Source organism: Haplochromis burtoni, unplaced genomic scaffold, assembly GCF_018398535.1.
Source record: "Haplochromis burtoni strain Fernald_Lab_line unplaced genomic scaffold, NCSU_Asbu1 Contig_26, whole genome shotgun sequence".
NCBI lineage: Eukaryota > Metazoa > Chordata > Actinopteri > Cichliformes > Cichlidae > Haplochromis > Haplochromis burtoni.
The window spans coordinates 140,734-162,574 of record NW_024582387.1 but is presented as its reverse complement, the minus strand read 5'-3'; the positions used below and the strand labels follow the sequence as shown (position 1 = coordinate 162,574).

At 40.0% G+C, this 21,841-nt stretch overlaps 2 protein-coding genes across 3 annotated transcripts; one reads left to right on the top strand and one right to left on the bottom strand.

Moving 5' to 3' along the window:
• Positions 1 to 1,915: 1,915 nt before the first annotated feature.
• Positions 1,916 to 13,936, bottom strand: rbbp5 (retinoblastoma binding protein 5). 2 transcript variants are annotated; one of them, XM_005917788.3, is made up of 14 exons: positions 13,775 to 13,936; positions 10,645 to 10,670; positions 10,296 to 10,468; positions 9,893 to 10,033; positions 9,562 to 9,724; positions 8,998 to 9,107; positions 8,676 to 8,795; positions 8,346 to 8,499; positions 8,144 to 8,215; positions 7,834 to 7,951; positions 6,719 to 6,788; positions 5,931 to 6,166; positions 5,567 to 5,827; positions 1,916 to 2,286 (listed from the first exon to the last, which is right to left on the bottom strand). In XM_005917788.3, exons 1-14 carry the CDS (start codon positions 13,791 to 13,793, stop codon positions 2,234 to 2,236), a joined length of 1,716 nt encoding a protein of 571 aa, XP_005917850.1. In that variant the 5' UTR covers positions 13,794 to 13,936; the 3' UTR covers positions 1,916 to 2,233. The 2 variants fall into 2 exon arrangements, with proteins under 2 accessions (XP_005917850.1, XP_005917851.1); XM_005917789.3 differs by having other exon boundaries at positions 5,750 to 5,827.
• Positions 13,937 to 16,032: 2,096 nt separating this feature from the next.
• zgc:153675 (uncharacterized protein LOC768179 homolog) lies at positions 16,033 to 21,225 on the top strand. The gene is made up of 3 exons (XM_005917787.3): positions 16,033 to 16,367; positions 19,040 to 19,130; positions 19,955 to 21,225. The coding sequence occupies exons 1-3, from the start codon at positions 16,359 to 16,361 to the stop codon at positions 20,239 to 20,241; spliced, it is 387 nt and encodes a 128-aa protein (XP_005917849.1). The 5' UTR covers positions 16,033 to 16,358; the 3' UTR covers positions 20,242 to 21,225.
• The last annotated feature ends 616 nt before the right edge of the window (positions 21,226 to 21,841 follow it).

Genomic DNA, 21,841 nt, shown 5'->3' with positions numbered 1-21,841 from the left:
ATATCAACCTTCAGCTCCAGCAACCATCACGAAAAAATGACCTTTGATTTGCTGACAGTCAAAAAAAAGCAAATATGACACTCTACAGTCTTTGTCCAGTCGTCCTGTCCTCAACCCCCAACCAGTCGCAGCAGATGGCTCCTCCCTGAGACTGATTCTCCTGGAGGTTTTTTCCTGTTAAAAGAAAGTTTGTCATTCCCACTGTCACCAAAGCATTTGTTAAAAGATGGTCATCTGATTGTTGGGGCGTTCTCTTTTTTCTTTGTATTATTGTAGGATCTTTACTTTACAATATAAAGCACCTTGAGCCAACTGTTGTTGTCATTTGGCACTATATAAATAAAACTGAACTTGAAACAGACTGATTGTGTTTTTTGTTATTTGCTGTCATACATACACACACACACAGACAGATGCTGTTATTATTGTATATACTCAGATAAAACGTGCAGAAGTTTAAAATTATGAGGTCTGTGTAGGATGAAAGTGAGGATAAACCTGCGAATAAAAAGCTGAAACATCAAACTGTTTTTTCTGCTCTTGGCTCTGAAATGTTGTCCCTTATATGGAATGAAGGGCTGCACCCAGGCCCTAAGGAAAAATAGGAATTATTTTAAACTGTGAATCATGCAAGGATAGTTTAGTAGAGCCCAAGAATGAAAATATAGAAGTAATCCCTCAGAAGTAATTTACCTTTTCAGTGAATGAGCATCTGAATCCAGGAAGGAAGGAAGGAATTATAACCATTGCATGTTATGGTAAAATCAAACAAAGAAGTATACTCTTGGTATCAATATGAATTAATATTGTGCATCTGGAAAAAATATTTAAAAAAAATAAATCCAGATCCAGACAGGAAAGACACAAGATCTCTAATCACACCAGTTTTGATTGTCACGAGCGTGAATTTGCACACATATTTAAAAAAAAAAAAAGTCTTTAGTTTGTTTTTTACATATTTTCAGATACAGGTGTCAGGTTTTTATTATGCTGCACAGAATTTTCATTTATGATATTTTCTAATCCCACGACTGACAAAAAGCAACACGGATAAAAGAAATTAAAGTATTTTTTTCTTACCAAGTTCCACATAAATTTACTTTTTCTGCTCAGTTGAAAACATTGTATTTCGGTGATTCAATTCAACAGTTTATGTAACACCGCATCAACTGTTACAGGTGTTACCGTAAAGCCAGCAAGTTTTTAATCCTCAAACACTTTCAAGCAAGGTAGTGCAGTTCAGGGTGTTTCCCAGATGACTCACCACCTGAGAAATGTTTATTTTAGACTTTAAATGTAATTTTATTTGTACTGTTTTCATTCACTGCTGCCAATTTTAAATAAACCAGTTTCTTCGAACGAGAACAATAGTACTTTTTTTTTTTATATTGTTAAGAAACTCCTTCATAAGGCCGTGATCTACCAGTGGACACGTGACTGTCTTGGTAAAATCATCTCCTCTTTAAAATTTATTGAAGAAAATGTTTAAGGGGCTGAGGAGGACCTCCACTTTCAACTGCCGCACAATCCACAAAGTGCCAGATGCCTCCCGCTCATCCTACAGGTGGTGGGCCCACAGGATGAACCCACATAGATTGAATGGCTTAAGACTACAGTGCTTACCTTCCAGGTAAGGTGTTTGGGCCATGTCCTACTGGGAGGACCCAGGAAACAATGGAGGGATCATGTCTTTTAGCTGGATCAGCTGAATCATCTTTGCTTAGACTGTTGCAACACAGATCCGGCTGTTCACCAAACATGTCGGCATGTTTTGTACATCTAAAATTTTTGTTATTGGCTGACAGATACTAAACCCATGAAAACCTTCATCTGCCTCAGCCTCCAATCCTCAGTAAGGAGCTATTCAAAACAAGCCAGAAGCTCAGAGTTGAAATTAAAGTCAAAGTTCAAATCATTATTTATAAATCAGAATGTTTTAATACGTATAAAAACGACAAGCAAGACAACGCACACACTATTAGGACACAGACGTTCTATACATGATGAAATCCTACGGAGGACGTGTGACCTCTACTGTGACGACTCGGCCGCTTCACGGGTCCGGTCAGAGAACCGGGCTGACGAGTTTTCCTGTGACGCTGGTCTCTGGTTGGGGGAGAAAACAGTCTGCACACCAAACAGGCTGCTCATTCACAGTCTGTACACCACTTCAGGATTTGTGTCTCTTTCTTTTGAGCCTGCTGATGTTCCTCCACAAACACACAGAGCTGGATCAGTCCATCCCTCCGATGTCGTGCTGTTTGTACGACGGTGTGACCAGACTCCCTGCAGAAGAAAAAAAACTCGCCGTCAGTTACTCGAAGGTTAATCACTGTCCCGTCATTTGTAATGTGTGTGTGTGTGTCTGAGTGAGTTGTTTCTGACCACCAGCCCAGATAAATGGGGGAGGGTTGAGTCAGGAAGGGAGGAAAACTTAAAAAAAAAAAATTTGGATAAGAAGGATGCAAGACTGTGGCAACACCTGTTTAATTTTAGTTTAGTTTTATTGTAATTTACTGGTTAATATTTAATAATCAAGTTAATTATTTTCAGATATTTCGGTCATCTAAAATTTTAAGTATTTTAAATATCCCACATCTACAAACCATATATTTGTTTAGATTTAGTATTAACCAGAAGCATGGACGTAAAACACACACAAAAAAGTTCTGGCTACGATTAAATTAATACAAATTCTCAAACAACTAGTAAATACACACTGGCTGGTAGATTCACTCTTCCTCCTGTGAAAATATACGTAGTGTGGCCTGTAAGAGTGGAACTTCCTTGGATAAGTTCAGCACAATGTACAACATGTAATGACTGCTGAAACACTTCTAAAGAGAAATGTTTTCACACAGAAATTAATTTGTCACAGGTCCAGGGCTACTTTTTAACGCTTTCTGGAAGGGGTGCAAGGATTTTAATCATATGACATGTAACATCTGTTCAGGAAATGTTCCGTTTCAGTGGCTGTAAGAGTGAAAGCAAAAAGAAGGAAGCTAAATTTAAAAAAAAAAATTAAAAAAATCAGTTGAATGTGATTAAAGTCACAAACCACTAAATGTGGGGAAAGAGACCAGCGTGAATCACAGGACCTCAGCCATCACCTGCTACTCATACAAAAAAAAAAGAAAAAAGAAATGTATACCGTCATCTGGTATCTCTTTCACTCTCTCACACACAGACATACTCACACCCTCAAGATCTGAGCAGCAACACTGCAGACAAACATTTATATCACATGAAAAGCCCAAGGAGCGAGGCGGGAGTGGGAGCAGGAGGGTCAAAGGCCAAGCAGGAAGTAGACTTGTCAGCTAGCCCACAGGGAAACAAGCTACACCCATCCTATCAACGGGCACGTCAACACCCATCTGCCAACCACAGCCCAACATCAACAAATTTAAATGATGGCAGATTAGTCTGAGCGAGGCTGCAGTTAGCAGAGGTTATACCTGTGAAAAGCCACAGTCGGGGAGGAATAACAAAGATGGGGAAAAACTCAACAATCAGTCAACTTTTTCAAATATCTGTGGAAGACTGATCACAGCATTACGCTTCGGTCATTTTCCTGTATTTAGTTTGTGCCACTGTCGTTGTTTCCCATGAGAAATCTAATGTATTTATCATTTAATGCTCGCTTGTCGTGCAGCCACTTCAATGTGCCGTTTGATAAGTTCCCGCAACGCGGTGACGTCATTCGGGGCGACTGGAATCGATAACGAAATCGTTTGCAAAAATGGCAAACAATTCCAAGGAATTGAAACAGTGGGAACCGGTTCTCAACAAGAACCGGGTTTCGATACCCATCCCTACACACAAGCCCACACTTGTTACAAATAACAGGTTCAGGCTCTGCACAAAGGAATAATCCAGGGACTTCTTTGTTCACCAGACCTGTTCAATTAGTTAAAAACAAACTGTGTTTGTTTGAATTTGTTCACTTAGCCCTGGACTAGACACAGTGTGCATCTCCAACGCAGTTTTAAACCATCCATCAAACAGCATCCATCATCTTTTATTTTGAAAAGCCACCTGCTCTGCCTGACTTCCTGCCCTCCTAACCTGCCCTGTGCATCTTGATGAAGCTGAACAGACCTTACAACTGTTTCAAGCAATGAGAAGCACTGAGCCATTTCCAGGAAATATTTTTGTACAATCATTATCTTCAGTGGGTGCGATCAGCTCCGACAGCTGGAAAGCAAGACAGCTGTGCCCAGAGTGACCCCGCAGTTAGGCTGATGTGAAAGCTGAGCAGCTAAACAATGCAATAAAACTGTGATGTTAAAAATACTTCTCTGTGTTGATGAATTTACTTGATATGTATTACAAAAGCCAAAGATGTCAGGATCAAGCAAACATAATGTTGACTATGCCTGCAGTGGAGGGGTCCCTAAAAAATCCTTAAGAGAAAACAAGCACATGAGTGCACCTAACAATATATGTTTTAAAGTTGACCATGTGATCTATCAAACACAGCAAAGCTTCACAAACTGAAGGGAAATGTCTTGCACACCGCGGGTAATGTGTTATAGCTTAAATAATTATAACATCATAGAAAAAAATACCTTGCCAAATACAGATGATGCATTAAGGCAGTGGTTCTCAAACTACTTCAAGCACTGGAAAAATTCAGGCCCCACTGCCCTCAAATTTTGTAAATCAGAACTAGAGGTCAACCTAATAGCGTCCACAAAGTCTTATTTATCTTTGTGGACGCTATTAGGTTGTATAATAAAATAATAGCGTCCACAAAAAAGGTAATAATATAAGATGAAAGAATTAAAATTAAATTCACTTCATTCTCACTTATTTTATTTTCATCAATCTTCCTTGCATCACCTACAGTGGCTCTCTGCCCCATAGTTTCACTGCTTTAAGGACACATACACCCATTACAAAAAGGCCGTGTTCCCAACACATGGATCCAATTTAACTTGTGCAGTACCGCCACCTGCTGGACAGGTTTGGAGACGTTTGTTATGTAGTCCCCAAAAATGATGTGCCGAAGCATCCATTAGTTTATTGTGTCTGCGGACAAATTTGCTCTTCACGGGTCTTTAGATTGTGGTCAACAATAGACAACTGGAGAGATCATCCTAATTCTTAGAAATCTGTTTGTTTGGGGTTTTTTTTAAAAAAATTTAAGGTGTGAATTTTATTAGGATCTCAGGATAAAGTTAGGAAATTTTTCAATCTGACAGTTCTTCTCCTGTAGACGAAGTCTGTCAGTGTTTATGACAGATGGGTGTGTATGGAGTAATCACAGTATGCTGATGTCATCTTTTCAGCCTGAATTGGATCTCATGTTAAAAAGACTGTTAGGTATGAGCACATGTTCTAACCTCCAGACTGTGGCTTTATAACAGGTGGGTCTCTGTTAGTGAGCTGTGTGGTTGGGGTTGGAGGGGTGGAAGCAGTACAGGGGTAGGGGTGGGGGTGCTTTGAAGACAGGCCAGGCTGGTAGGGCATCAGTCAGACTAGCAGGGCTAACAGCTCCCAGACTCAGAGGCGGCAGCAGCAGCAGCAGCATCATCATCATCATCATGGGTGGTAGCATGCTTACCTGTGGCCTGGCCCCCCTCTGCTCTGCCCTTCAGCCCTCCTCCTCCTCCTCCTCCTATTCCTCCTCCTCCTATTCCTCCTACTCCTCCCAGGCCAGAGCTGCCCAGGGCATCGGGCACCACAGGAAAGGAGGGCCGATCACCCTTGTAGGGCTTCGGCCTGAAGGGGAAGTCTTTGTCTTTACCTTTGGAGCCTTTGGGCCGGCCTGCTGTCTTCTTCTTTGACTTGCCGTCCCCTTTTACACCCAGTAAGGGGTGTACCTCTGAGGAGAGAGAAGACAAAAGGCCATTTTATAACTTCTTGAAAAGAAGTGAAATTTTCTTTTTGTAACTTTAACCACCAACAATTTATCTCCTCTCTCTCACCATCACTGGGCACCCCCTGCAGTTCAATGGTGGTGGTCCGAGCTTTTTTCTTGGCTGGACCGCCTTCAGATGAAGGCTGGCGCTGCTTCTTATCACCACCAGTCAATGTGTCATCTGGAGCTCCAGATTGAACTGAAGCGTCTGGCGGGGGACCGAACGGGTTTTCCTCTGGATCTTCAACCTCGGGGGCGATGGGCAGGTACAGTAGGGCCTTGTGGTCCTCCAGCTCCTCATCACTAAATAACACAAACACAGATAAGACTTTTCACTTTTTTTAAACTTACATTTATAACAATAATCATCTTCCTGGTGTGCTAGAGACCTGCAGGATCTTTTAAGGCATTCCAGATGGCTAAAATAGAGTTTTGAGAGGTTCCAGTCGTCCTGATTTATAAGCTAAAGGATTGATGATTAAACCAGTTTTAATGTTACATTTAAAACATGGAGGTGAGTTAAAACATAACCCTTAAGACTAAATGTTTTGGATGAGTTAAAGGATGAGATAAGGGTCACCTGGAAGATTTGACGAAACCACAAAGATTTTCATTTCCACTCACATTCAGATCAATTTCATTAATACAATGCTAATTTCAAACAACGGTTGTTCCAAGGTACTTTACATTGTAAGGTAAGATCCTTCAAAATTATAAAGAGGAGCAAGTCGTTCATGACAGTTGGAAGGAAGGCCTCCTTTTTTACCAGTTATTAATAGGTATTTACAATTTGATTGGGCAATTTTGGATTTTGTAAATATGATATCTCTTTCTACTCTTTGTTAGCGCTCTCACCTGCTACAAAAAGCAGCTATGGGATCAACAGTGGTCACATCCACCTCTTCATCTTCTGCAGCGTCTGCACCTGTAATGTGGACACAAGTTCATCTCTGCATTATGATGCAATGTTTAATTGTATGGATCTCATGCGGAAAAGCTGCCATCACTGTTGTAGCTATAGAGCATCTGGAAAAAAAAAATTTTTGGAGTAAGACTGTAAATTAATCTAGCCGTATAGAAAGAAAAATGTTTTTTAGACAATTTTAATCTAGTTTATTTGCAGCCTTTTCACCAAAAATCTGTCATCTGCTTACTTTTTTCACAGCTCCAAGTACTGCCTCAGTTTTCTTTGTGCATTAAAATCAACAGCACACTGGAATATACTGTATATACACCCCAATAGCCTGATATTTGAGTAGACTTGAGTCACTTTTCCACTGCATATTAAAGACGCACCCTCTAATCTGTATTCAGCAAGAAGTAGGAACAAATATTAACTACTCTTCTGCTGTTCCATATTAAATTACATGCAAATAAACACTTCTTGTACTTCAAAAAAGCCATGTTACAAAAAGAGCTTTAAAACAGAAGTCATTTAATAATTAAGAATAGGGTTGGGCCATATCATACCGTTCATGATAATACCGGTATAATGTTAGCCAATGATGTGAAAATGAAATATCGCGATAGAATATGGGTAAAACACGCATGCGCAGTGCCTTTGTTTTCATACACACATGCCGGAAAAAGCATGATAGCAACGGAAAATGAGAAGGGCAAAAGCGGATCGTTGAATGAAACAGATGAACCAGAATTGGTTTGTAAAAATGGTGCAACTTCAGTGGTGTGGAACTGGTTTGGTTTTTGTCCAGCGCTCAAAAATCTGTCAAAAAGTGTTTCAGTACGACTTTTGTAAGCTACGAAGCCGCAGCGCTTGATGGATTGTCAGAGCATTGCGGCTACTGTAGTCAGGAGCCTCGCGGAGTGATACGTACTGTGCTTCAACATAATATTTGCCGTATTGTGTGTGTATAAGGACTCCAAAATGGCACTTGTTAAGAGACGTGCGTATGAAGCGGATTTTAAACTCAAGTCATGCAGTAGAACATGGGAATAGAGCAGTTACTTACCTGTCTGCTCGGGTTCGCTCTTGTCTTCATCCTCAATGTCGAATTCCGACTCTCGCTCCTCGTACTCCACGTTCTCATCCAGCTCTTTAAAATCTGGAGCAAAAGCACTCCAGTTTTCCTGCAGGCAAACAAAACATTCACACAATAATGGCACCAAGTTAAGTCATTAAAGCTTAAATTACCACAGCTTAAATATCTGCCGTGGATCTGAATATTTAAAGCTAAGTATAACAAACATAAGAGGAAAAACACTTGAGATTAACGCTGTTCATTCATGCTCATTCAGCTTTCATGCTCATTGTCCACTTACGACTTGGTTCTGAGCCCAGATGGACACCACTCCACTAGAGATGGAGGCAATGATGGGACGGACCGGATGCCACTGAAAGAGGTCAAAGGTAAGATTTGTTTTAAAAAGGTCATTTTAAAATATGTGATGTCTCAATGTAACTGAAAATAGACCAACATAACTGAGTGTTTTAACCTTCATGCACAGTATTGAGAGCACTTACAGCGACATCCAGGAGCAGCTCTCCTCTGGTTCCATGCAGGATCTTCACCAGGTTCCCGATGCTTTTCTCCCAGATGTAGAGGGCATGCTGCCTTGCTGAACCAGCCACAATGTACTCACCATCCCCTGAGAAACAGCATCGCTTCCATGGAGTCCTGAACAAATTACCGACAGTATTTGAAAGACCTTTTAATTCCACACAAACATTTGGCATACCAAAAGAATGCATGTCAGATCAACCACTGCAGTTTCCTCTGCAAAACTATTCCGGCTCATTCACTCCTTAAACAGGCATGACTTTTATTCCTAAAATGTATCTCCATAGATGTACCTGTTTACCAAGTCCTGAAGTTTCTGCATAGGTTCAGGCTCACCGTCCCGGCCACAGGTCAGGATCTCTCTGCCGTCATACACCCTGATGATCCGGTCTGCTGTGTTTATTAGGAAGCAACTGCATAACAAACAGGACACATGTACAAAGAGAGAGAGAAAAGCTCAGCATTAACAAGAAGGATAAAGCCCACAGAATGCAGAACATAAGTGAATAAGACTGAAAACCAAAAATTAACTGGAACAAATTGTCTTGATTGTGATCTCTAGACTGTGTTCATCACTCCAGGTTACATACAGAAAGCCCTCCTGCTACCACTCACCTGCCCTTTCGTGCAAATTCGATGGACTTGATGGCTGTGGTGTTGCTGGTGCCTGTTGTGACTCTGAATGAAGCCACCAGTTCCTGAGTGTTTGTGTTCAACACCAGGATCTGTAACAGCAGATAGAGGGAGAAGAAAATCATCAGAAACATGGGATGACAAGTGCTTTGAGTATGAAATATAAATGGTGAAAATGTGCAAATAGCTCAGTATTCACTCATTATTTTATCAGTTCAGATGTGATTTCGCCCATCATACACACCGCAACAGTGAAAGTGTTATATCAGAATTTAATAGAGCTGTTTTCATACATGAACTCCAGAAAATGATGTGACAATGAGGTTAGGAGACGCAAACAATGGCATCACTCAATCTGGCGGAGATCAATGAAGTACTATAAATAAAGCTTTAGGAGGAGGTTTGAGACTGTTTAATGCCCCATCAGAATGTTAGAGCTGAGTAATGCCAACAAACAAAACAAAAACAAACAGACGTTCAGCAGTGCGTGTGGAAAGCACTGATGTGAATGAAACATACAGTGACTAAAGTGACATTGAAGCTTACCTTTCCTTTGGCATTGCCAGTGTAGATGTATTCACCTCGCCTGTCGAAGGCTGCCACCACGTTGAGGTCTGAGTCATCATCCACAGGCAGGACAACGTGTTTGGAATCTGACAGCGTCAGCAGGACTGGCGCTGACTTCATGGGACACACCAGCACCTTGTCCCTAAAACATACATCACTTCTTCTTAGCATAGAATCATTACCCTGAAGACTGATTACACTGGACAAAGCCCATAATCAGCATCACTGCTCTTTAAATCTGACCCACAGCCAAACCTCAAACTACACAACTCTGGTAATGTGTACAGAATGACATGATCAGGTCACTCACATGTCTCTGGGGTGGTACTGAAGCTTCAGGATTGGTGAGGGGAAGCGGAACCTCTGGTCACAGTCCCCCGTGAGGACATCCCACTGGGAGACGATATTGTCTGTAGAGGCACTCACCAGCTTGTGGCCGTCTCTACTCCAGCTGCACATATGTAAACAAACCATGAGGAATTCTTTAACAGTGACTAAAACGGTCACTTCAAACAGCAGAAATTATAACTCTTAATCTCACTTAAAGCCCGCTTTTCACCTTTTTGCTTGCCTTTCCATAAATAAAGATATTACCCCCATCAGAAAGCCACAAATTCATAAAAATTCATCAGAATGCAGGAAATGTTGAGTTTAAAACTGAAAGTGGTTCCCTCACTTGTATCCACTCAAACGAACAAACAACATGTTCTCACCATAAAGAGCAGACTGGGTGGATGTGTGCGCTGATGATTTTGGCTATCCCTCGTGTGAGGAAGTCCCAGATGACGATGCGACCGTCGTTGCAGCCCACAGCCAGCAGGGTCCCCCAGCGGTTGAAGGTGCACGTGAGGGCCATGCTGATACAGTCCAGAGTGCCATCTGCCTCCTGTCATCAAAACAGACATTAACAAACAATAGCAAAAAAAATCTTAAGTCTATACATAAGGCTTTAAATCTGACTGCACTCAAAATTAGAAGATTCAATTACACTCATAGCTGTTTCAATGATTTTCAGAGCAAAAAACAAAATTGGCTTGTGTGTATTAAAAACTGGTGGCTTACCTCTGGATAGTTCTGCCCAAACGATTCTGAGAGAAGAACAGAAAGAGAGATTAATAACAATGACGTGGCAGCTGGAGCAGAAACATTTACTAGTCATTATTTAATTCTCATAGAGTCACAGTCAGTCAAATAAAGTAACATTAAATATTAAATACATTATATTAAATACATATTAAATTGATTTATATATATTGAATTAAATACAGTTACAAAAAAAACTAAGAAAGACTTGCACACCACATGGCTACCAGTAAGGCCCGAGGAAGGTCCTATAGATCCAAATTTCTTCGTATAAATGTTTTAAGGATTAAATTATTATTGGAGTCAAATGATTTGCACACCCTGCTTCCTTTTCTTTTTTTGCAAATCAGAGAAAAACCCCTTCATTTCACTGCTTAGTTTTTAAACAGGAACTAGAATAGAGATCCTGCTAATTATCCTAAGCAGCCCTTGAACACATTACACACTTTCTGTGAAGCTTATAGCAGACAAAGCCAATAATGAGAGTGGTTATTCTATTATTTATTATTTTTTAATATATCAATTTCGCTTTTCTCTCTCTCTCTCACCAAACCACACCTAACCCCAAAACTTTATTATGTAGACTTCATTACAACTGCCTAGGACAAGAAAGACGTGTACTATGTACTAAAACATAGTACAGTTACAAGTTCATACTATTCTTATTTCATACTGTTCTTATTTATTTATTTGGCATGGCTATCTTTATTCTTGAACAAAGCCTGAACTCTCTTAGACAAACTTTCTTGTAATTTCTTTGAGCAGTCTTCAAGAATATTTCCCCAGTCTTCTTGTCTAATGTTGAGAGCTGGGCTTTGGGGGGAGGAATCAATCCATGACTGATGGTGTTCCATTGTGTGCTCTTTAGGGGTGGGGGAAAAAATCGATACTGTGTAGTATCGTGATATTTTGTTTGCTAATAATGTATCGATACAGGGACAGCAGAAATCGATATTTTGTTACAAAAAAAGTTTTTGTGGACTGGAACTCTGACTTCAGAGCATGTTGATCCTTTTTCTGAGCAAGAATCCTGACATTCCTTCACTGTCCAAATGTGTTTAACTTTTTTTTTGGCAGCAATAAACATGACAGTTTACTTATTTTAATTTAAGACATGTTTTATTTTAATTAAGTTTAAAACTTTTTTATTTAATGTAAAATTATATTTTGTTTTAATTTACTTTCAAATTCTTCAGTTGCTGAAGGGGCTGCATAGTTTTCATAAATTGCATAGTTCAGAATAGCTATAATTGTACCAGATGGTTGCATTCAGTTAAGTTGGACTAGACTGTAATACAAACCGTTCAGTTTGTCAACAATAAAACTGACTGAAATGAGAGAAAGACTGAGTGTGAGACTTTGATATTAGATAAAATGAATATTGATAAAGTTTACCTTTATGTACAGAATCTGAATATCGCAAAATATTTTAAAAATTGCAATAATATCGTATCGTGCGTTAAGTATTGTGATAATATCGTATCGTGGGATGTATGGTGATTCCCACCTCTAGTGCTCTTCTATCCAGGTGTGCTTCTACCGTATTGGAGGGGTTCTTGGAATTATGCTGAAAATGAAGTCATTGCTAATCCAATGGTACGCCGATAATATTGCACGGTTAACCAAAATCTGATGGTACTTGTTTGCGTTCATAATTCCATGATTTGACATGCTCCATAACACCTCTAGCTGCAATTCAGGCCTAAACCATGATGGAGCTTCCACCATATTTTACAGATAGCTGTAGATATTTACCATTGTAGCTCCCTTATTTTTCCTCCACCATATATATTTATGATGATTTGAATATAATGTATATTTAGATTCATCACTCCATAAGGCCCATTGTCACCAATTTTCAGTCCAGTTCTTAGCACACAGCAGCCTTTTCTCCCTGCTTAAGAATGGTTTCTTGGCAGCCACCTATGCACTAAGACCATTTCTGATAAGACTTCAGTCGACAGAAAACTGATCAACTGAAGTACCAGGTGCATCTCTGAGGTCCTATGTCAGGACTTGGTGGATTTTCCCCTATTGCTTATGGACATAACTTTCAGATGCTGTTAATCTGTCGTAGATGAGGGTTCATTTTTTTAAGGCCCTCTACTTGTCCAGATTCCTGAATTTTTTTTATTGACACACTGTACACCATGCCAAAATATGGGTTATAAAAATCCATTATTGCAAATGTACCTTGTTGGTGCAAAAAACAAACAGACAAACATAAATGTATGGTATTTTTAGTAACTTGTGCTAACATTTGTATTTTCTGTAAATTCAACTAAAGAAATGGGAACAATAAATGTATTTTTGCAAAAGCCTGAAAGTAAAGTGAGTTAGAACTGAAATGAAAATGAGTGGACAAGCAACCAGTATCCAGAGAAAAACTTCATACAGCTTGGAGAAGTGTTGCTCAGGACCACTTTAAAAACATCATAACAAGGTCTTATTCATTGGAAGCAAATTATAAAGGACTGACGGCTGCATCGATACTTTTACACCGTACTGTAAATCGAAAACAGTTAAAATTGAATGAATGGCAGCTTAAACCTGCTTTTATATTTGTAAAATATCCTTATAGTCAAGTTAATGTAATTTTTTGGTGAATATGTTTTCCCCCCAAAATGTTGACAGTACTCGTTGTCACTGAGACAAGCTGTGCATCAGTTTTTGTTTTGTTTTGTTTTTTAACGGAAAAAAGCCAGCAAGTAAAAGTCCGATGTCGACTTAATATGCGAGGAAACTGCAAGAAAAAACACCAAAAAAAACCCCTTATCGAAACAACTGTAGTCTAAAATAAAAAAAGGAAGACCTATTTAATTCAAACACACTATGTGAAGCTAGCATTAGCCACCTACTACGTCTACTGCTTCCAGCTTTTTACGTCTACATATTTATGATCTCATATATTAAGCACTATTGTAATATGCTTTTTAGGAGACCTTAACAGCGTGTTTCTAATTAGTTGTGAGATTTTAACAAGCACTCGTATCGACTGCTGTTAACATGCTAGGCTAACTTACAATGCTAACCATAATAGGTACAAAGCAACAGCGCCGTACGAACAGTAACGTGTACAGAAAATAGATATTCATCCTTAATTCATTACCGAGCAGTTCCAGATTCATTGCTGGACGCCTGAAGGTCCAAAGTCCCTAAACACCCCGATTCCTCTGACAGTTTTTTTCTGACTTTTGCTCGTATTTACTTCTGCTGCGACTGCCGGGGAGACTGGCGCCGAGCCTCTAGCTAGGACCCCAAACAATGCCATCTGAGATGTGCCTGAGCAAAATACAACCGTCCGTTTTTCCACTTCCTATATTTTATAGGCCGGCCCGGTAAGGAGAGTTGCCCCAAATTCCTCCACAACAACTTGAATTTGTTGTCGCTAAAAGTTGTTCTACAGCTGTTGTATTGGTTTTTCATAGAACTGCATAGTTCCCTGTCAAACCTTTATTTTTCACACGACTGTATATATGTGTATATGTCACATAAGTGCCAGGTAAAATAATCATCCATGGAGGTGTGACTGGCAGAAAAACTGCTGGGCTGAGTTTTAATGCTTTGATATTCAGTTCTCCTGTTTTACTCCTGCCAATGAACCCCAAACCACTTTTTCTTCTCCTTTCTTAGTTATCAGTTAAAATTAAATTTTTGTTTCTTATTCTTCTTAATTTCCCGCGGGTTGATATCCTCAATTTAGGCATATTTTTTACTGCTTACTTGGTGCAAATACATCTAATATACCATTATCGTTTATTAAAATGTCTAAAGTTCCCTACTTCCATGTTCCTGCTGTGGTTTTAATTCAACTCGCCAATATTTTCCACGTCTTTAGACAGACTGTTCCACACTTGATATCCCTCACACGGGTCATAAACAATAAACCAATTTGTAGGCTATATTAAAGAAAAATCTTCCATATCTGTTGCCACATCTTTTACATTTTTTATATTGTAGAAATATTGTTTTGGTGTCCTAAATAACATTATTTAGTTTTCTGAATGCATGTTTGCTTTTATTTTGTTACACTAAAAATAACATTTTGATTATTATGATATAAAAATGTATATTTAAAGCATCATATTATTAAACTGAAAACTAACCAATCCTCTGGCTTGTTTATGTGTACAACCCCTACCCATAATGAGCAGGTGCCACCCAATGCCAAACCTCTGGATACGCCTGTGACTGTGTAATTTATTTTGAAAATATTTTTGATTTTTTTTTTTAATTTTTATTCTGTTCTCAGTGAATAAAGGCTGGTGTCAACATCACTATGTAGCGCCTGACCCATGATATCTGTAGCACCTTTTTGTGCCTTCACTTGACCATGTGACCATCTACAATCCTGCACGTGAACTGTTCTGTCAGTTTACATGTGAGTTTTCCTTTGAATCTACATAAAATCCACATTAGCCTCACAGAGGCATTACACAGAAACACAAACAACCAGCAGAGTTGTTGATGCTGGATCCGGAGCTGGATCCGGAGCTGAGCCCGAAACAGCAGTCCAATGTGACTTCCGGTTTTCACAATAAAGGCCCAAACTTTAAAAGAACCCAACACCAGCCAGGGGTGGATAAAATGTTGACATTAAGATCTTTAAACATTACATTTTACATTATTGAAAAGGTCGGAGCTTTACGGGATACAAGTTTCTATAAATTAACGAACAACTGACCTAAACTGGGGGGAAACATCTCACAATCCCCTTCTACGAATTTCACCTAGTTAGTGGAAGTTTTTCAGACTTTATTGTTACTGCGATTCCTTTGTGGCATTTTTTTTTTTTTTTTTGGTATTCCAAATCTCAGTATAGCTCGGGACGTGCACTTTTCTTCTTGTGTGTAGGATAGGAGGCGAAATACAGAGACGTGTTAACCTGCAGGAGACCCATAATGAAAGCCAGGCTGTCTGTCTTAGAGTGCTGAGTTTCAGAAAGCTGAACAAATAATTTCATCAATGAGAGTGGCCTGGATGGACAGGATTAAAACGAGTACATCAGAGAGACAGCTCAGGTAGAGCAGTTTGGGGGCAAAGTTTGTGAGACAAGGCTGAGATGGTGTGGACATGTGCATATACTGGACATACTGGACAAAGGATGCTGAAAATGGAGAGCAGGCAGGAAGACCACAGAGGAGGTTCGTGCATGTAGTGAAGGAGGACACTCAGATAGGAGAAGAGGAGGGTGCTAGAGGTAGCGTTAGAAGAAGGCAGATGGTACCCAAAGAGAGCAGTCAGAAGAAGAAGAAAAATGAGAAAGAAGTGTAAAAGTGGGGACACCTGCTCACCATTGACCTGCTCCGCCAATAAAATTAGTGCAAGCTTTTATTTTGAAGGTCTGCAAGGGCGGTCCAGCGGGCTGCTGTGTGTGGTTTGACTGTTTTTGTGGCGAAGGCGCCACGTCGGCAGAACCAGCAGGGTGAAAAGAGAGCTGTGCAGCGCTACCTGTAACTGTGTGCGCCAGGAGAAAGTGGAAAGCTGCACACTGATGCGGTAAAGGCTTGAAAACCCAGAGGAAGAAGAAAGAGAAGAAGAAGAGGCAATCAACAGTGAGAGCAGCAGCTTTCACGCACAAGCTGAGAAAAACTAATTAAATTAAAAGATAAAAAACAGCAGGAGAGGAAAAGAACACTGCTAGATTCTCAAGTTTCTCTGTCAGGTGTGTTCGTGGAGAAGCACTGGGAACAATGGTGAAGGTAAGAAGTCACCAGTATCCTTATTAATGTACAAACGTGTTTGAAAAAAGAGGGGGGGGGAGAGTAAGTGGTTGAACAAAATGCGTTTGAGTTGGGCAGCTTAACCGGATGGAAGCCGCCCAGTGATGATGTGGAACTTAAATATTGTAATAAGATATTTTTTTCCTCAGCAGCCTGACTTCCAGGAGAAACGTGTCGTTTTTTCTTCAGTAGCTTTAAAAAGAGGCGTCACGGCTTCCTGCAAATGTTACCCAAGCTCTGCTCCACTACTGCCACATGTCAAGTCAGTTTTTTTTTTTTGTTTTAAAGCGCACTGGATTTGGTTTTACAGACCGAGCAGAGGGCACATTAATCAAAAACGCATATTAAAATAGTAGCATTCACTTTAAACAAACTGTGTGGTGCACAAGAGGGTAAAAACAGAAGAGCAGGGGGGTGGAGTGAAGTCTAATTTTATTATGAAAGAGTGCTGGATTAGATGCACTATTCACCACTGTGCAGAAGGAGTCGTTGTGTAAAGAAGTTAACACCACAGTGACACATGTCCACTATCAGCTGGATCAAGTGCTCCTGGTCAGTGTTGGTGTCACTGGTTAAGTGTTTCTCATACATAAAGCACAAGCTTGTATCAGTGTCTCACCATCAGAAGAGAGAGGAACACCGTGTTCAGTGTTAGGAGCAAATTTAAACTCAAGAATATGTGCACACACAAAAAGACGCAGCTCTTCATAGCATGAGGTTTAGATAGCTCCGAGTATAGCAGATAATTACATGTTGGAGCATGACTCTGAGCCAGTTGGCCAGATGCTGTTTCATCTGATATTCATCTAAGAACGCACAGAATAAAAGTTTATTTCTTTGTTTAAACTGATTACAAACTGAATCTGTGTTTTGCAGAGTAATCAGCTGGAAGGTTAAACATGACCATCCACACTCTTACTGAATTCCTGTGAGCAAGGCTTCCGGTCTGTTTTACATTTAGGACACAATAAGGGATTCGTTTTTCTTCTCCTAAACTTCACTTATTCAGATAGAAATCAGCATCAGCATTATCTAAGCACCCCTCAGAGAGAATCTAGCCTAACCCCACAGAAAAATCATCTGAATAATAGTAAAAAAAATTCTGTAGTCAAGGTTTAATTCTTTCAGGCTTAATATACATAAAGTGAAATGTACAGAAAGGGCAGTAAAATACATAGAAATCTTTAACAACTGCATAACACACATTCATTGTGTAGTCACTCACCACAAAATGACAAGGCAGGAAAAACCCTCAGTACCAAAGCCAGAATAATTCCTTGCATTTGGGAAATGTTTTCGTCCACAAAATAAATTTTTGTTTCCTAAAAGAAACTCAAAATTCTTAGATGTTAAATTAATTGTCCAGTGATTTAGAGTTACAGATAAAGTTTGCGAACATAAAACTGAAGGACAGATTTCAGAAAACATGTCTGTAGCTCTTAGACTGGGTCAAGCTCCAGAAAAACTTGATCCTTATGATTTCATTAATGTAACTGGATAGCAGTACCCTCAGGAAAACACCACAGGTGTATTGAAAAGCTGAATTTCATCTCCCCTCAGCCGGTCCTGGCAGGTGGTCATGGTTTCTTCCTGTTTAAAGGGAGTTTTTTCCCCCCACAGCTGTCACAACCTGCTTGCTCTTAGAGGATCGTTGAGTATTTCATATTTGCTTACACAAATTTTTATAAAAGGTCCATTTTGATGGGTAATTTTTTTTGTTATATGTTTTTATTTATCTCAATACTTTTATTTTTTAATTACATTTATATGCATATATATGTTTTTACTTTTATGTAACTTTTATTTTAATTAGACGTTACTTATTCCAACAGTCATGATCTAAGAGACATGAGTACTTCATCTTGTTCTGTCATGTTTCTTCATGATGAGTGAAAATAGAGAAACTTGAACCTATAAAGTGTCTCAAGGCGACTGTTATCGCGCTCTTGTGATGTAAAAATAAAACTGAAGTAAATTTAATAGGTGTCTTTTTTTAACCAGTGTTTTTTGTTTTTTTGTTATTGTTATGAAAAAATATCAACAATAGCTGCAGGTTTATGTCTCAGGCTTTGTAAAGCTCCCACAGAGCCACACACAACTGATTTATCGCACTGAGGAACACAAAATATGACCAATAACCTGATGTATTTAAAATTCAGTGTCCCTCTTTTTGTTGTGTAAGTACAAAGAGGCAAACTGAATAAAAGTGGCCTAAAAGAATCAGTGGGCATGTTGCAAATGTGACAGTTCAGTGTTATGAGCTTATATTAGTCACACTCCCACAAGAAGTATTATGCTGTGCTCATGACCAAAGTTTAAAACACTGAGGTCAGAATATGTAAGTAATCCCTGTGAGCTAAAAGCTTTGATTTCAGACTGCACTAAACACTCAGTCTGTTTTTTTTCTACCCTTGGATCTGAATTACATCATACAGATGCAGGAGTAGAGCTGTCTGACTTCTGTTTTTGAGCGACAGCCAATCAGAGGAAAGTTTGCTTATATCAATCGGAGCAGGCCGAGTATTAGATAAATAAGGACTCCACTGCGAGTCATGCGGAGCTGCCCGAGCAGGTGATCTGTACGGCTCAGTCTGAGGAGCACTGTGAAGCTCAGAGTAAAGACAAGTCTGGCTTTTTCTTGTGTTTTTCAGAATGTAAACAGTGTTAATGTGGAGCCCCAGCCTGGGACCAGCATGGCTGAATTCGACGAAGCCGAATCCACCAACAGCCAGTCTGCAGAGGGTAAGCGCAGAGCTCCCCGGTGTCTGGAACGCTGGAATATCATCGGGGAATATGGTGCAATCCGTGCTTACATGTTGCCTGCTGCTATTTCAGAAACTGTTGGTTCATCAGGGACAATACAGTTGTTTGTGTAAGGGCGGCTCCAGCTCCAGCTGGCTATTTGTGTCCCAACACTGAGACACTTTGCACCAGTTCAGTCACCTACTGCCGCTTCCACTCGGCGTTACTGTTGTTAAGAAAGGCACATGGGACTTTCCGAGCAATCCCAGGTGTACTCCTTTTAAAACACCAATAATGTTAATAATAATACCAAGAGTTCAAATCAGCTGTTTATTAATCACACCGCGCTACAGCTACTATAAAATATCAAAGATCGTAGATGAATTGAAGTCAGAAAAACACAACCAGATAACTAGTGAATTTGGTAAACATCTGCTGGATTGACAAGCAAAATATTTTCTCTTTATTTAACTAGTTGAATGTTTTGGTTTATGACCAAATAGCTGAAAAACTGTCTGTAAAGCCATCAACAGAAAGCGAGCTGCTCTGTCCAGCATCGTTTTTAAGAGGCGCCGTCATGTGTTGCCTCCATGTGGTGAAAGATTTTGCTAAACTTTCCCTTTAAATACCACCTCTCAGATCTGCCAGCAGGACTTCGGTGATCCTCTTCTCTGTTTTCGTAAACACATTTTTAGTGTTTCATCCAATGTCTTATAAAAAATTTGGCGATTCGGCTAATTGTGACCACATGATCGCCAAACTGATAACTTTAATTAATGAAAACAATCTCAAAATCATCAAGTTGTTTGTGTGATCATTTTCAGATTCTGGGAAAGAGCACGCGGCAGCTCCTCCTGGCATGGTGTGGCGAGTGACCGGTGGCCTCTTCAATGTCACCAAGGGCGTCGTTGGGGCCGCTGTGGGTGGAGTGGCTTGGGTTGGAGGCAAAAGCCTGGAGATCACAAAGTCCGCTGTGACCACAGTGCCCTCGATGGGGGTGGGGCTGGTGAAAGGCGGCGTGTCTGCCGTGGCCGGTGGCGTCTCCACCGTCGGCTCGACGGTAGCCAGTAAAGTGCCGTTCACAGGCAAGAGGAAAGACAAGGCCGAGTGAAGAGGAGGAGAAGGAGGAAGATGACGACGATGAAAATGAAAATGTTTGATGGACTTGCCCCAACTTGAGCCAACAGAGAGGCTGTCAGCTGATCTCTCTCTGCCAATCAGACGCCACAGTGCCTTTCTCGGTTCTCTCGTCAGCACCTATAGATTCAGTAGCGCTACGATATCATGACATCCTTGAATTACCAGCAAGAAAGTCACCAAATCGCTTCATATGATCCTCGTCTGTCCTGGAGTGAGCTTTGTTCGTGGCTCCAGGCGGACTGCATGTACACCGGCACGTGGTGGACTTCATGATAAATACTTTTATCTGTTTACAATCCAGACTGAGGCTGTTCCAGTCCTCTTTCTGCTCTTCACTCTTTCCAATCTTTACAGACATTTGGTGAAATGTTTTCAAGTTCAAATGCTGATTTTTAGTCTTTATTTTGCAATGATATTGAAGTTGTACTGAAGCCTGTGTGGCATGAAATGTGCGTGTTGAGAAAAATGTTTCAGCATTGGAAACGCTCTTCAGAGGACAGTCTTGAGCTTTTGCAGCATCTGACCTTAATTCCTTGGAAGAGCCTGAGGCTTTGTTTTCCCCCATCCGCCTGAATCTGCATGTAGAGACACTTCTCTGTAAAGCACCACTGAGGATACAGTCACAACATACCAAGACTGCTCTCAGCTTTTCTTTTCTTGTTTTTTCCCACAGCCACGTTAGTGTGAAATGCTGGAGCAGATCTTTTTAAAGAAGGAAACTTTGAGCATGTGATTCATTGATGGTTGCGTAAGAAGAAAAGTAGTGCTTCTTCGTGTCTGATTGGTCAAACCGCACCTTTAATAGAAGGTCATCACTGTTTAGTGCAGGTGAAGCTCATTAACATTTATCTGAAATATAAGCATTTCAATGCAACATCTGGAGCAAATGGAAGCTCTTGCTGATGGGTCTGAACTATGTGAATGTCTTATGTGTTCTTTTTTTTTTTTTTTTTTTCCTCCAGTATAATCAATAAAGTAGTTCATAAGGTCAAACGTGTTTAACATGCTGGCTGGAGTCTGTCCTGCTGCTTCGACATCGCAGAAATGTTGCTGTTCTTACAAAGAAGAGCACAAAAACATTATAACATCTATTTTGAGCTGCCAATACTTTTCTATTTCTACTCTGGGTTTTTGTTTTTTTTGTTTTTTTTTTTACTGTGTTAAATCATCATCATCAGAAAGTCTCATATCCGAAAATGTTCTGCTGATTAAAGAGGCAGTAAATTTGTGTCTGGAGCCAATGTGGGCTTGATTTTAGTCTCAAGATGGACAAATCCATCTTACTTTTGAATGCATCAGAGTATTCTTCTTCTAAAAATATTTAACTTTGATTCTCAGATTTACTAGTAAGATAATCTGTTTTGCAGAAGAGACTGAGCCAAAGTCTTCAATTGTTCTCACAGTATTCCTAAGGTTATTGGAAACTGAAATAATTGAAGATAATTCAAACAGGAAATCTTGAAAAAATTAAACATTAGTACAACAGGGTGTATGACTCACTTTAACAGAACAGCCCAAACTGGTCCTGACCAGAATACAAAGAAGTGGGAGGCCACAGTGCAACAGAGGAA